A 16856-nucleotide genomic window follows, 5' to 3' on the forward strand; every position below is an offset into this window, starting at 1 on the left:
AGAATATTCCTGCACGACCGTACGATTACACAAGTTGTACGGTGCCTAAACTAGGAAAAGCCACTCTCACTTGTCCACGGGTTGTGCTACGAAACAGCGTACGAAAACACACCCTCAGACTGAACCTGACTCCACCAACATAGCAGCATAAGGGCCCACGGAAATGATCACGGATCGATGTTGCACGGGCCGGTACACCCTCGACGCCACGACCTCGACGAACCACACAGCCAACCGCACACCGTCTGCATGAAAATGAAAGTAATAACAGCTATTTTGTAATACGTTACTTTCCATTTCCCGATCCCGGCTACGAAAATTCGTGTACTCGATTTGTGTGTGTGTGTATGTGTGTGTGTGAGTATCTAACACAAGCCGGTGCGATCTGTGAAGATCTTGCCAGCCTTCCCGGCGATGATGGAAGGTGTGAAGTAGTACTTTCTCCCCCACGAAACTTTGAAGAACACGACAGGCGACTTGCGTATGGTGTGTGTGTGTGTGTGGGCGTGTTATGCAACGGGGACAACAGCAAGCGGTGTAAAACTGGCGGGAATAGATTGGGGATAATTTATGGTTTTATAAAGTCACGGGTGAACCTTTCTTCGGCTGCACCGAGAACGATTGTGGGCGGATAGTTCCCACCAGGAGAAATGCTTGCCTTCTTTACTGTACTGGCAAAGGCAGGAGCCAACGAGTGCCGCGTGGAAGGTAATTGTAGGCTTACAGTATCTTGCGGAAGGTTAAATGTGGCTACTTCCGACACTTCTCCGGCCAGGAGAAATTGGTGATAAGAGTGTAAAATTGTCTCTACAGTTTAAGTTGCTAAGTGCATTATCTCAAGCCTCAGAAAGTCTTGGTCATGGCACCGTGAAAAACCCCTTTATAGACGTATCAAAGGTATAGCTAACTTTTCATGACAAAGTACAACTGGCTTCAGATTTAAACGCTGGATACGTTTAAATCCTAGTCACGCTCTTTCTAGGAACCTTTCATTAGTTTTTTCGCACGAATTGAAAGCTTCGAAAGGTCGGATTCAATTTACTAGAAATCTGCAACTGTTTTTATTTTATTTCGTACAACAGTTACATGATAGAAAAAACTCACGAATCCTGGTCACGGCACCACTATATATTCATATTTGTATGGATTACAGGTCGAAAAGGCCTTATTTTTCATCATAACTCCATTCGATTTTTAAATGCAGCATTCAATAAATCTCACCAAATCCCAGTCAAGGCACCAGACCAAATATGTATTACCACTTCCATAGAAACCTTTAATTAGCTGTTCCGATATGATTGAAAGTTTTTCCCAAAACCGTCCCAATCTTCTCCCGAGAAACATTATAAATTCATACCGTAAAAAAAAAGTGATGCTCTGATCAATATAATACGTACAATCACGGGAGTGAAATCTGATATGCCCCGTTTGTGTTGTGCAAATGTAAATAAGTCAATAAAACATGTTTAAACAATCGCAACGCACCCGGAAGGGATTTGTTGTGATATTCGGACACAGAGAAAGGGAGAGCGGGTGAGAGAGAGGAAAAAACACCCCCCCCCCCCCCCCCTAGGCATCCCATCAAAAAGACATCCATTGACACTAGGCTGCTACCTTTAATAAAATATTCAAACACACCATAATGGTGGAAAATGGTGACCGACGATGAAAAAGACACCATCGTTTAACACCACCTCGGGGTGAAAGTAAAACGATTATTATGTTTGTGCTTCCTCGGGCGAAAAAATGCCACACAGATGCAATTCACGAGATGAAAGAAAATGGCGGTAGAGGGGGAAGGCTTGATTTCCAATTTCCCAACGTCACCTCCCGACACAGTACAGACTGTTCAATTGTTGCTAAATATGACGGCTAAACAAACATAAACAGCTCCGGGCAGTATGTATCGAATGTCCATTATACAGTTCGGGCCCATAACGCCCTCCGGCGTTGCACCTGCACCGAGGGTGACATTCCGATGGCGTCACGCTGGGAACAAACGGGTGAACAGAAACGTCAGAGATGAAATATTATTTTCCACCCGATCGAACCGCCAGTACAAGGGGTTTCCTACTCGCCCATTTAGCATTTTTTGCTGCCCTTACCTTCCTAATGGTTTCGATGAGTGTGCGCTCGGATGCATTCCCGTGCTGTGTGCATTCCCGTCCATCCGATGCCGACTAATCAGCATAATCCTATCAATGGTAAACTAGTTTGGTTATTTTTCGCATCTCATCTCCCCCAGCTTCCCTTACCGTTTCGTTCCGGCTCGGACGGAGGAAGCTTTCTAATCACTGATCACCAATAGCAAGCTGGCGGTGGGATTGTTTGCCCGATTGCACAACACCGGTTGTTGATGGTGGTAGCGGCTGGAAAGTTAACGCTGGTGGAAATAGAGCCGGCTTTCCTCCTGGTACCGGGTATCCAGGCATGCCAATCTTTTAATAATTGACCGCATCACTGATCAATCTGCATAGTCTCAAATCAAGCAATGATTAGGCCTTTCACCGGCGCGCTCTCTTGTGAGGACGTACGTGCGGCCTCCTATCGGAGGCCTCCTAATTGGGCTCGAGTGTACGTTTCTATCGGTCGGCCGTGTGTGCCTTTTTTCTCTCGCTCTTGTCTGCCGTTTGGATTTTCCTAACCGGTTGCTTCATTTGAGAGATGTGCAGCAAATATAATTACACCTTGCCGGCAGTAGTCACCATCATCATCAGCATCTGCATCACGCCAGCAATCGCACATGCTGTGCAGCGTTTACGCATCAGCACGTTCAGTACAGCTTCATTTAAATTGGTTTCTCATCTAATTTTAACCATGCTTAAGTTGGTTTCCGTTGGTCTTACATTAGTCAAAGTCAGTCACTTTTACATTAAAATTAAAGAATTGTGACTAGGAATGAGACTGCGAGGATCGCAAGGAGAGATGGTTCACGAGAATTACTTGCACTGTCTTAAAATAGCCAAAAATAGGCAAAGAGCAGCGTCGTAAAATGAAGTCGTTGGGGTGTGAAGGAGTAACAGGTCTGAAGGTAGTTTTTACATCGACGAGGGTAAGGATCAACTTCAACTTGATGCTTACCCTTTCTCGGTCTAAGGGGAAGAAGTCTTATGGAGATAACCCGAGGACCTAAAGGATATATGCTTTACCGCTTTAGGTCCTAAACCCCTGTGCGACCATTTCATCTATGTTATCTACGTCAGTTATTAAAAGTTAGTTTTTCAAAGCAGAGCGCCTTAATCGAGAGCATAGTCATCCAGATCATCGTGAATGTATAATTCTCTATTTGATGACCCATTTGATCAGGAATTCTAGCACTTGTTGTACCTCTGGTATAAGCTGGTGTTCTGCCAGAATATCTGACTCTTGCGTGAAGTTCTTCAAGAGAGTCTTTGTAGATATTTCATTCTGCACTTATTGCACAGTATCAATATCTGGACGTTGCGACAATAGATCAGTGGAGCTCCACTATACAAATATAATCCGAGTAAAGAAGTTAAATAAATTTGTTATTAAAATTTACACAAAATATTCACATTTAAGTGGAGCAATGTAACGCCCTCATGCTAATCACCGTTCGGATGCTTTCCGTGCATTCACTGGGTCGGCTTTGGTGCACTTTCTTGCTGATTAGCTAGAGATGCATTTACCACCTGCTGCCGCACTCCTGCACCCCTCCGCGCACCATGATTGCTGTTTCAATAATTTCACTTTTCTCCCGCGACTAATACGACAACCGCTGCAGCACACCGACCACACCACAGTTAGATAGCCGTACACGCATCAGTGCGCCCGTGGGTGCACCTGTGCACCACGTTTCGATGCACTTGCACCATGCCTTACAACACACACACACACCGCCAATCTCGTTTGGGTGAGCAAAAAAGGGAAAACGGACCCCGGGGGGGCGGTCGGTTTTGGTCGACTTTGGAGGCCGATTTCCATATCGAACATGCCGGTTCGGTTGAAGAACTTGATTAACATTCCAAAACCACAACATTACGGCAAAAATACCACCCCTCGCTCTCCCCCTCTCTCTCTCTCTCTCTCTCTCTCTCTCTCTACCTTCGTTGCCTGTGTTTAGACACCGCGTGGACATGGCCCGCTGGTCAGTCCGGTTTCTTTCGGTTCGGTTAAGCGGAACTTTCGCATCGGTTTCGGAACGAGCCGTGCGAGCGCGCGCACAATTCAATCCGATTCGATCCATCCCCGTACGGTCCGGGCCAGTCGGTGCCCACACGCCGTACGGAATGGGATTTCCCGCCCAAGCGGAGGTATTCGTGAGTGCGTTTTTTTGTGCGATTCCCGCTCGACGAATGTGACAAAGACGCACGGCCCAAGATTCGGCACGGGGCAAGCTAATGCTAATCGCGTGTGCATCGATTCCCGGCTGGGACATTTGCCCGTGCTAAACAGTGTTCCTTCCGGTGGGCTGATAGTGCGGTGTAGCAAAGGGCACAATCCGATTAAGCGTCCCAAGAGCGAGCGCGCGTTTGTGTGCGTTCATTTCGATACAGGCAAAACATCCTCCGGCCAACTCCAAACTCCAAATTGGCTGGGGAATTGTGTGTCCACAGCTGCGAGGAAATGTTCGCAGTTGAGCGCGTGGAAAAGGTTCGTAGTGCGGTGTGTGCGTGTAGCAGTAGCAGTAAGGAGAACCTCAACACACTCAAAAGGTCACGATACTGCGATCCAATAATCAGGCAAACTTCTGATGAGCGCTTCTTGGTAGAAGCTCTGCCGGAGCGCCAACCAATTATCGCCCGTAAATATCCGATCCAATTAGTGCACGGACTGGTCGCCCCGGTGCGACGATTCCGATGCCCATCGGCGTCGACGTACGAGGTCAAGTTTCCAAAAAGCGTTTAATACCATTTGTATGGGAGGGGGAAGGTTACCCGTCTCCCACCCGAAGCACACGGCTTAAGTTAGCGCGAACTTTTCAGAACAAGTCGCGTGCGTGCCGCGAATGCGAGCAGGATAAGATTAATGCAGTGTGTCTCCCGGTCGGTCAACACGAAAACGGGAGGATTTATAAGCCCGGCGGTGGTAGTGTCGTGGACGTGTCCATCCATAATGGCACGTACGGTGTGCTGTCTGAGTAGGAATTTGGAGGGGAGGGGGGGCGGAGAGGTAGGGAGGGAGGGTGAACCGCGTGACAAACCTGTCCAAAAAGTGGTGTCCAAAAGATAGTGACTTACGGATTATGACAGTGTAGTCCGGTGAGCTTGGTAGTTAACTTATTGGAGAGAAGGGAGCTACAGAGGGGGTGAGGGAGAAGGGGAGGAATGTAAACATTACATACCCACGGATATAGACGTTGTTGATAAATGTGACAGAATGTCTGCTTTTTTTTTGGAGTGTCACAAGTGGAGAGCCTTTTTGGCGTGTTTTAAGTGCAATTGCTAGTTTCCAAATATTTACACTGAGGGTAAAAACGGGTTGGAAAGAATTTGTTAAGGCGTGAAGTTAAAGATTTGTTTTGGTCTTGCTGGTTTTAAGCTCTAAAGCTCTTAATGCTATCAATTCTATAAAAAACTGAAAGTTCCAAGAGCAGTGGAAACTCCCTGTTATTATTTAACGAGAAGAATACTTAGGGGTCCTAAGACACTCCTTGAGGTAACGCTTGTAAAACACAGGCTAGTGCATAGCTATGTTCGAGAGTTTTTTTGGTCCCAAATATTAGAGAAGACCTAGGAGGAGCTCCTATAACTGGGAACTCTAAGCGCTAAGACAAAGTTGTCAATATTGTACAACCTATGGCCAGGCTACTACCCAGCCCGTAGATCCTTTAAGCCTTGTCCAACTATAACTTCTACAGGAGGACACGGTTATAAAGCGATTTTAACGCCCAATAAGTAATTAAATAAGCATCATCTGCTTGGAGAGCTGGCCGAGAGCTTACGCTTAGCTTCCAATGCCTTCTTCTAGCTCAATCAAAAACTTCTTGGAGAGCGCGAATACTGATTGGAGCAATAATTACCATGGTATTGAAATCTCTGATATCTAATATCTCTACTTCACTTGATGTCTGTATAGGCTTCATGCTAGTTATAAGATATCCAATATCTATCGGGATATGCAACTTGGTATCCTAATAATCTCATAACTCCAACTCACTTCAATCTACAGAACAAACAAGCCAAGTGATAAACCCCGTTGATACACCATGCACTGTTCGCCAACAAGTGTTAATTACATTAAGACCGAAACATTGCAATTTTCGTTCGCAAACACGTTATCCACAGTTTTACGTTCGCATAGTATGAACACGGTCCGCTCCGCTCATTAGAACGTGCCTCTGGGGTGCATTTTTTCTTCTGCATCAAAGTAACAACAAAAAAACAAACAGCCAACTACCGAACCCGCCAAGCCACAGAATGCATACAGAAGACGCATGCCATGCCGCAGTGCAATTAATTAACCTCCGCTCTTTGCCCGTGTGCCTTTGTGGCTCGTGCGAGCAGCATTTAAAATTATTTCGCTTCGACACATCGCTTTCAAGCGTAATATGCCCCGCCCGTGAGATCGCTAGCCCCCCTAACGTAGCTCCCGGTCTAACCGACGGCAGCACTCCAGCACTACACTCCAGCACTCCACTCCAGCATCAAACATTCCGGAAAACACATCAATTAGCCGCATCAAAAGAAAGCATCCGGCCCGACAAGCAACCGAGTGCAGTCTAGCGTTTAACGCACCCGTCCGGGAAAAGCATCCGAAGATGCTTTCGTCCAAGGGTTCCTCCCGCGTCACCTTGCACGAGTCGTGTGTCCCGGACAACAACACAATTGCTCCGTCTAATTGCTCCGATCGGGTTTGCACACGGTTTGGCGACCGGGGCCTCTCATCTCAACGCAACCCCACTCATCCGACCAACCTAATCGCAGCGAGTATCGCAATAATGGCCGCTACCATTGCGTATGTAGCGAAACAATTCGTTTTCTAATTATCAATTAAACTGGTGCCATTTGGGCGACCATTACACGGAACCGTAGGCTTGCCGTACCGTGTTTATAGGATGTGATGCTGGCCGGAGGTAGGTTGTATTATCGGCGAACGCTGAGGTCCCGCTGGACTAATGGTGACAAAACGAGCGCCATCTGATAGTCAGTAGCGGGCTTTTTCCTCTCCACATTCCAGCATCAGCACCACTCAAACAGAAGTCATCTGTGTGAGTTTGTGTGCGTGTAGTACACACCGCATTAGAGGAACTCGTCCATGGTGAATCGGATCTGTTCCAGACCATTAGCTTTAGCTATTTTCGCTCTTCGCCCACTGCGAGTGAATGGTAGTCTGATAGACTTTTTTTGCGTTCTCTGCGTCACAGATGATTCAGAGATGCATAGGAACTATTACGATCAACAGAAGCACCTCGCAGCGCTGGACCCAACCTGTACATCAAAAAGATCTATCCTAATGGTGTGCTACAGGGCACCGCTATCAAGGCACTATGGGACGAGATCTGTCAGAGGGGACCAATATATTTGACATCCCAGAATTATGGTTTTGTGTTAGGATTTTAGCGTCAAATTTGCATTACAGCTTACTTAAAGTTCAAGTGGAGCAATCCTTACCAACATCGTCAGGAATAACTGATTGCTGAAAGATTCATGACCGCGGCTTAGTCCTGTTCGTCCCCATAGTTCCACGGGTCGCCATTTCCGTTAGGTTATGTAGAAATAATTCCCCCCGAAAAAAAACACACTCCCACCGGTCCAGTCCTGCTCAGTAACACGATTCGAGTAAAAAGCTAATGAACCGTGCTGAATTTTCACCCCGTCCCGGGGAAAACTAACCGACCACCCCGACTATAACAAAGACACTAATGTCCGGAGGCCTGGAGGCTGAACTAGATAAACCCCATGTGGGATGGAAGTTATGCCACAGCATGGCGTACGAATATCCGATGCACCTTTCAGGTGTGGGCGATGTTGTCCTCCCCCCCCCCCCCCCCCCCATCCCCTTTGGAGCTTTGGTGTCCGGAGGTGCAACGGGAATAACAAACAGCGGACATCAGACATCGGGACCGGAAAAGGTTAGATCCGGTTCTGTCTGCTCTGTTGTTTCTAGCTCCATCCAGTTCACCACGCATCAAACATTCTTTGGGAACGCTTGCACGTATTGTGTGTGTGTGTGTGTGTGTGTTTTTTTTTTTTTGTTAGCTGTATGTCTGCCCATGTCCACTGCCACTCTCACGTGGTCACGTGGTACGTGGTCACTCCCCGAGTGCTGAAGCGGCAAGAGAGAGAGAGAGAGACCAGTCTACAAAACATGAGCACTTTTTCCACTTTGAAACAACAGCACATTCCATCGGTTTTCGATCGCCGCCGTCGATATCGCCGGGCCCGGGACCTTAATTCGAACCGAGCGCTAATAATAACAGAAGCTACCGGCTACCATACGATACCAACAAAAAAAAGCATAGATCTCACAAAACAGAACGCCAACGTGCTGACATTCGGGGCGTGTTTTGCGTAGTCGCATCCGCTAACATTGATGAAGTGCGCGTAAAGCGTTGCAACAGCACACGACCCAGGGTGAAATCGCCTTCACTTGCCGCCGGTCCAAGGGAAATTGGGCCTCTGCACTGAACTCTGATGCCCTTTTGATGCGGACGGACGCTTTCGTTCTCGAGGTATTTGTTGTTGAGTTGCTGCAATTAAATCCTTCTAAAAGGGGTTGAAGTTTAGTCAAAGTCCGCTTCGAAGGCTAGCGTTGATTTATCGGGGTTGTAGATTGCTAGCTTCATATGGTTTTTATTGGAGCTTAGATTTATTGAAAAAAGTTATTAAATGGACATGGGACGCTCCAAAACTCCAATGTATTGAAGCTGACCTAGTTGAGCCCATTTTTGTATAGCTCTCTGCTGTATTTCAATTGGCACTCAATATACGATATGAGGAACAAATCATGGACACAAAGACTCAGAGGGACCCTGAACACTGTGTAGACGTTTTCTGGTCGTTTTCTGAGGTGATTGGCCATCTTTCAATTTCGTCAGTACTGAGGGATTGATCTACTCTATATCCTGCCTACATTCAGGCGCTAAACATGTGTCTGTTTATATGCCATTTAACAACTCCTTCTAAAACACGTTTGCTGGAAATTCCCATTGGACATTGCAACAGAAATCATTCCAATTGACGTCTAATTACGGGCTATTAAAGACGATAGCGTGTCCTATTAAAAGCTCCACAAAGCAGATTAAGGTGAAACAAATCGAGGTCTCGGCCGATCGGCATTCGTTCCAGAGCTCTGCTGCAGTTTTTTTTTGTCCCTCCGCTCAAGTAAATCCTCCCGAACACGATACCAACCGACCCGGTGAGAAGACCCATCCCGGGTGATAAATCCGGTCCGGCCACATTTTACCCATTCGCGACCTAAATCATAATTAAACCCAGCATCTCCAATAAAATCAATCGCCTAATTGCACTTAACTAACGTTCTGCGTTCCTGCTTCCCAATAAAGTCCGCCGAGTCCACCAGTCCGTCCGATGGACGACAACGGCGACGGCAATCCATCCCTGCCTAGCCATAAATCGAACCCGACCGACCGACCGACCGACCAACCACCGGGAAATAATTATTCTATTCTTGGTAATCAGCCCTCCAAAACCGGTCCCGCGATATCGATCCGGGAATCGCACGGCGGGACTCCGTCGCAATCCCGGGAGCGTTTGGACAGCCGGGCCTCGACGCGCCTGCCCCAGCGATGGAGATCGTTAACAGATTTTACTTTCCGTGTATGCTGCTTGCTAGGTGCTGGTACGGCCTGGGTGCGTGATACTATTTTGACAGGATCATTAACCTTGTGTGAGCCGTTACGCACCGTCTCAGGAAAGTGCGTGGTCAGCAGCAGCTATCGCGAGAGAGCGAGAGAGAGGAGATGAAATTTGTCATCCGATCTTTGGCCACCGATCGGATAGCCACCGTTCTAACGCGACACAATGTTGAATGCCCTGGAATGATTTATTGGAACGCATCGAGTTCCCTGTGCACAGGTTCCCCCTTGCGGATCTATATAAGGAGACGCATTGCTAACGGTGCTCTCGGTTGCATGTCCAAGCTTCCAAGAATCGCCTTCGGGGTAGTGGAGGACCTGGCTCGTTTAGGGTAAATGATAGCAAAGTGTGTGAGTGTCAAGTTTGCTGAACGGGAGCAAGATCTAGCTCCTTATTCATCAACCTGCAGCTCTATTAAGGTCTAATAGACGGGGCGTAATGGGTACAATACTTGATATACCAACGTGGCCAATTTCATCCACCGGTAAGGTACTCTGACCAAGAATACACCACAAACAGTTAGGCACAAAACCGAAGACCGTTACAAGCAAATTTTTGTCTAGGTAAATCTTCAATACGAAATAGCTTCCTCAACTCAAATAAAATTTGTCTCCTTCACTGATGGACTTATTGGTTAGGGTGAAACAAATGCCAACCCTTTAATATCTTCTTCCTTGGCACTACAACAGCGAGAGGTCTCGGCCTGCCATTTTTTGACTTTCTGTGACTTGATTATACCCGTAGCAAAGTAGTCAGCCCTGCGTACGGGGAGGCGGTCGGGATGGGATTGGAACCCCGGTCCTGCCGTGTGAATACCGGAGCTGTTTTCGCATCGGCCACCGGACCGCCCCACCCACTTATAAATAAGAACCTCACGTCCGAGTTTTCTTGAAGTCTATGATAAGACTTTCTGATGAAGATGTCTAAGACTCCGCTTTTTTTCAGAGACATTCTTCAAATATCAGAAATTATTTGACAGACCTTCTTTAATTCTTGACTGCAGTCTCGCCGTTCAAGGGGCCTTCTGCAAGGAGATCAATCAAAAGACTTCGCCTATTTAGAGGCCTCACCACGTAGAATTCTCATTTGCTGATATGATCTTCAACTACCTTTTACCTAGGTATTGTGAAGCGAAGAAGCTCTTTGACTGCCAAGTTTGAGGACCCCTGGACCAATACATCCGTTCTGATCATGACTATACAACATATTTTAATCTCATAAAAGAAGAAGCTTGTTTAATCATACAACCGTACTCAATTGCTATAATCCCGATAGGTAAACTAGTGTCTCGGAGTTTCCTATAATCTCTCAACCACGTGCTCCACCATAATTAACCGGCTTCATTTCCGTTTTCCCATAATGAAGAATTCAATTTCCTGTCTACAAACAATTCACTCCAAAACCTACCGAACGTGCAGCACCGACGTACAAAGAGATTAAATTTATGTCCTTGATTCCATTGCCAGTACCTCGCATTCCCAATTTATCTCAAGTTACTCGCGAAGAACCCCTTCCCTGCTTCCCTGCCCACGCTGCGGCACACAGTAACAGTTGCGATTTCTTATTGCCAGCCGCCCCAATGCTTATTGGAACCATAATCAAGAACCTTTTTGGTCCTTCGCTGCAACTCTGCCCGTGCCGTATGTTTTCATTGTTGCATGAGTTCTCAATTTACTTGCGCCAGCCATTGCCTGCCGTGTCTCGCTGCGAGCACGAAATACGATCGGGCGAAAACAAAAAAGTAAAATAAAAATGAAACATTTTTCCGCATGTCTGCGCGCATTAGGAACTCGACACCTTACAATGCACGGTGGTATCGGCATCGTCTCAGGCGCGATGCAGTTCCACAGTTCTTTTTCTTTCTCTCTCTCTCTCTATTTCCTACACCCGAGCGTACTCGAGCGCACACGGTACTGCAGATGCCTGTTTTGAGCCTGCTCCAGCCTGTGTCGTCATCTCGAATATCCCAACACCACCAGCAGCAGCAGTAGAAGCAGCCTGCCAAATGGCGCCCCGGGAATATAGGGTTACACATACAGCCGCCTCCATCTGCATGCGCCAATAATCTTCCCGATCATTAAATGCATCATTCCACCTCTTTCCCGGTTCAAGGTCCCCGTGCACAAATCGCATCCACCATCCAGATGATGCAGCAACTTGCACGCTAGACGGAGCGAAAGAGCGCGGTCGTCTTTGTGAGGCCGTGTGGCAAACAATATCTTTACCGTGGGGAGAATCCGGACGCTTTTTTTTCGCTGTTGCGTTATTTACAGTTCACCCGTCCGTGGTTGGTTCACTGCAACGCTGCGCAGAACTTTAAATCACAAATCGACAAATGATTGCCCCGAAGGACCGTATGGGATAAAGCACGCCGACTGTGCTGGGTGTCCCGGGACACAATAGAGCTTTTATCATCGTCTCGCCCCCCCCGGAAAGAGGATGGGATCGATTTGAAAATGAAGCAGCGAAACAAAACAAGAACCCCGTACCTCGTTGCTCTTTGTGAAGCTTTTACAATGTGTATTATTCGACGTTTGGACGAGCCCTGGAGTTTCTGGTTGTGCCGTATGCAAAACGCACCGTGACGGCCATTGTTGGAATGCTTATTTTTTATTCAACAATTGTATTGAATTCACTTTTAACATGTTTATTCCCTGGTTCGATCCAAAAACGGGGAAGAAACGTATCGTGCCGGGAAGTTTAAAAGCGTGACGACCTTTCTCCAAATTTGAAATATTGCTCATATATCGATTGAATGACATAGCGGGAGATACTGACGGAATACTAAGTCCCCTATATAATGCAACTCGGTTTATCCGGGTACGCATCATCCGGGGTTTGGGATTATCCGTGTTGCTATAAAATGAGTCCCCTATGAGGATAGACTAACTGCACCATATTTAATCTATGTAGATCTCAACTAATGTAGATGTCTCTTTTATCAGTGACCTCAGAATTTGATCCCAGATGAAAGGACTATGCACTATATGTCAACTTATGAACAACCTAGTAATACAAACGTTCCTTATCTTTTCTTTCATCCTCACAGTATTCACATGGGGCCGCAAAATGGGCAAAAAGTTCGATCTACTTCGTCGCGGTAGCGATGCACACAAACTAGCCGGTCCCGGCAGTGTCGCACTCGTCTCAGTAGCTCCCCCAGTAGTGCCACCGTCATCCGCGTCCACCACCTCGATGTCTCCGATCAGTACGGCAGCGTCCATCTCGTCCTCCTCGGAACCGTGCATCAGTTCGATCTGCGGTGACCAGGAGCGAAAAGGAAAGTCCACTGCCCCGCTGAAGGCATACCAAAGTCAGCGTTCCACGAACGGGTCCACCAACGGGCACGATCCGCTGGTGAAGCTCAACTCGGAACGTTCTTCGGGCACGTTCCGGAACTTTTTCTACCGGATGGGATCTACCGGCATGCTTAACCACAAGTCTAACCACTATCAGAAGCAGCAGTTCCTGCAGCAGCAGCAACAGCAGCAGCAGCAACAGCAGCAGCAGCAACACCAGCAACAACAGAACCAGCAACAATCTCACCAACTACTGCAGCACATGTCTCTCGCGCAGACGCAAGCGGACCTGAGCAAGATGGATCATCAGCAGATGCTTTATCGCAGTAGTTCGACCAGTCAGCTTAATACCTCCTCTTACGTCAAGTGTGACGATCCTACCGACGGTATCAATCTAGCCAATGGGCACACAAAGACATCCGTCGGCGGTTCGTCCTCATCGTCGCAGCTCCATCTGACGGGTTTGCGAGACGACAACACGAACGGAGCCGGAAGTGGAACTGGAGCTAGCCAAGAAACGGGCCCGCCCGGGACGCCCTGTACAACCGCCACCAAATCTTCCAGCTGTGACGACATTGCACGGGTTGGTCAGCAATCAAGCCCAGCGGAGGGTGCTCTCTCGAAGAAGAACCACTTCCCATACGCATTCCTGCGCTCGAAGCTTTCTGTGCTTCCGGAAGAGAACGGCGGTTCGGTTATTAACTACAGCCGCATCAAGGAGAACCTGCTCCGTACGGGGAATCGAGGCTCTATTGTGAGCCTCCGGTCAGATCTCGACAGTGTGTCCATTACCGACTCACAGCTCAACATCTCGGGTGAAAGTGGTAGCGATGTGTTCCTGCCGACTGCCACGGACAACAAGTCCATTGGGACGAGTAGCGATGTGGGCATCATGTCGCGTAATAACTCCATCAAGACACTGACCGACACGGAGCATAGCTTCGTGATGAACTATCAGCGACTGAGCAGCTGTTTGAGTAGCAACGAGTCAGGGTACGATAGTGATGGACGCCACGCAGAGGACAAGATCGATGACGCTAGCAATGCGTCACTCAACAGTAGTGTGAGTTCCTCTCACCATCACCACCATCATCATCAGCAGCAGCTCTCTGGAGCGCTTTCGACGTCCTTCAATGGAGGTGATGCGTACGTGGACGCGATCCGAACGAAGGACCAATCGTACGTTTTCGGTAGCCGGAGGCGTCTATCGTCGTCCTCTTCGTCGATCGTTTCCGGTGCTGGACCGGGCGGTGGGTTTGACTGTGGCACGATACGCCGCCGGTTCCGGCAGATCAAGCTGGTCAAGCAGCAGGGAGACGAAACGATCGGTATCGAGCTGACACCGCAAACCATCGGGCTGGATGAGGGCGAGTGTGAGACGCGCTATCTGGTCACCGAGATCGATCCGGAAGGGATTGCTTACAAGTGAGTACTGCCCATTCCCACTGTGAAGATATTTCAAACACGTTGCGTATTAAGTCAAACGTTACCGCATTTCCTTCCCACTTGCCATATATCGCACGCCCGGCGAGAGCTAGCCAGTCCGGCTGATGCTCACGAAAATGGTGCCCGCGCGCGTGATTGCCATATTAACAAAACGCCCCATTATATCACACTTAAGCTCATTATGCATTCTCTGCTTCTGTCTTTGCCAGGGATGGCCGATTGCGCATCGGCGACGAGATTGTGAACGTAAACGGGCATCATTTACGTGGCCTGCAGTCTCCCAGCACTGTCCACCGTATCCTGTCGACATTTGTCAACAATGTCGTAGATCTTGTCATTGCACATGACGAGTTAACTACGTTCAGCTCTGACGCCAATCGAAAGATTAAGATCGATTCCCGGCCAATCGGCGGTGCCACCGGTGGTCCCTCCGGTGCGATCTCGATCAACTCCTCCGACGGATCGTCGGCGTCCTCGTCATCGTCGTCCTCACCGACGACCCGCGCATCCAAGTCGTCCGTAACGGCGGTCGGTGGCGCTGGGGGCCAACCGGCGAAACCATTCCCGCTGACACCGATCTACGCACCGTCCGACTATGTGCCGGTGTACGCGAACCGCATCTCGATCTCGAACACGATCTGCGACGATGAAAAGTGGCAAATGATTAGCAAGCAGCGGTGTGAAGCGTTGGCCAAGAACGGGTACTCCCAGATACTCGGCTCGAAGCGGCTCATCAAGGATAGTGATGAGGAGATGAACGTGCAGAATGGTGGGCCATCGAGCCAACCGAAGCATCTCATCGATTCGAACGAGACGGGACTTTACTCGCTCTACCGGCCTGTGTCACACGGCAGCATCAACCAATCGATACGTCACCTGACGAGCAGTGGCGAGACGAACGGTTCCCGAGCTTCCATCGCCGAGGGAGGCCATCCGACCGTGCTGGTGCAGGTAATCTCTGACACGATTCGCCGTAACGTCCCGATCGGTTCCTCCCGGCAAGCGCAGCTCGAAGGCTACCGAGGGACGAAGGCACCGAAAAGTGAGGAAGACATCCCGCGCTCGGTACAGCGAATACGACTCAAATCGGATGATGCAGATCTGGAGGGTAAGCCCGATGGGAGTGCTCCGTTGCAGCGCTCCAAGACGGAGAATAACATTAGCGGTACGCGTGAGGATTTGGACTGCTCACTGGATGGGTCAAAGTTTGAAGCCGGCGTACGGATATTGATCAACGAGGAGGGATCATCTTACATCGAGGGTAATGCTATTCGGCTTTCGGACCAGGAGGAACACCCCCTTAATTAGCCCTCTCTCTCTCTCTCTCTCTCCCTTCTCGCGCTCAGGAATACACAAGTGTACCTATCTTACTGTCACCTTCTACAAGGGAACTGGGATGAAATCGCTCGGATTTAGTATTGTTGGTGGCCGTGACTCGCCGCGCGGTAACATGGGCATCTACGTGAAGACCGTCTTTCCGAGCGGACAGGCTGCGCTCGATGGAACGTTAATGGCAGGTAAGTTGTCCCACGACAAAGCGCTTCGCGACAAGGAGACCAATTCTAACGCACGTATCGATTCTCCACACACAGGAGATGAAATTCTATCCATCAACGACGTCGCCGTGCAGGGTATGAGCCACTGCGAAACGATAGCACTGTTCAAGAACGTCAAGGAAGGACCGGTTGTGCTGAAGCTGGCCCGAAGAAGGTACGCAACTCATTCATTCATTTAGCATGCAAAAATTCCTAACCATTCCGCTTCGTCCTTCAAACGCACCCTCTTTTCCAGGTACCATCGGGCAAAGTCAGTGGATAATCTACCGAACTGAGCGACCGAGCGAGCGAGCTCGCGCATCCAACCCCAAGAAGCGATTTCAACCGACCGACTATTATTATTTATTCCACCCACGAAACCTCTCCTCCCCCACGGACACGTTTCAATTCTAGTCACCAGTTCTTGTTATAGTGCTTTGGTGTGGACCGTGCTGCCGGACACAAAACGCGTGGCGTTTTATTTTATTAATTTCCCTCAGACGAGAGTACTGAGCGACCTATTCTTTAAGATTTCAGCTACAGAGCAAGGCAAAAACATACTACAAGCTATTCCAAAAAACTACGACGATAGAAAGAGAGGACGGAGCTTCTTCGTACAGCACACCGGCATACTAATTCGCACGGCACACGTACTCCCATGATGGCTACCGAACAGTGGCCGCAAAGTGAGATACGCGCAAGATGGAAGCACGCACTGTCTCGCGCTCATCGAACTCGTATTTGCTCCGAATCGGATTCCGTTTTGCTGTTTAGGACACCTAGCGTCCTGTCAC

At 48.6% G+C, this 16856-nt stretch overlaps 1 protein-coding gene across 6 annotated transcripts in view; it reads left to right on the plus strand.

Moving 5' to 3' along the window:
* Nucleotides 1-16825, plus strand: part of LOC118504799 (serine-rich adhesin for platelets-like) — a 46103-nt gene extending 29278 nt beyond the window's left edge. For 2 of the 6 annotated variants that reach the window (XM_036039777.1, XM_036039778.1), the window contains 5 exons: nt 12832-14506; nt 14737-15788; nt 15874-16044; nt 16120-16237; nt 16319-16825. In XM_036039777.1, coding sequence (XP_035895670.1) covers nt 12832-14506; nt 14737-15788; nt 15874-16044; nt 16120-16237; nt 16319-16358 — 3056 coding nt within the window. In that variant the 3' untranslated portion in view covers nt 16359-16825. Of the gene's footprint in view, nt 1-4178; nt 4677-4752; nt 4846-4960; nt 5102-12831; nt 14507-14736; nt 15789-15873; nt 16045-16119; nt 16238-16318 lie in introns of those variants that run through there. The other 4 variants (XM_036039782.1, XM_036039781.1, XM_036039780.1 and 1 more) reach the window with 4 other exon arrangements.
* Nucleotides 16826-16856: the final 31 nt, after the last annotated feature.

Source organism: Anopheles stephensi, chromosome 2, assembly GCF_013141755.1.
Source record: "Anopheles stephensi strain Indian chromosome 2, UCI_ANSTEP_V1.0, whole genome shotgun sequence".
NCBI classification, from domain to species: Eukaryota; Metazoa; Arthropoda; class Insecta; order Diptera; family Culicidae; genus Anopheles; species Anopheles stephensi.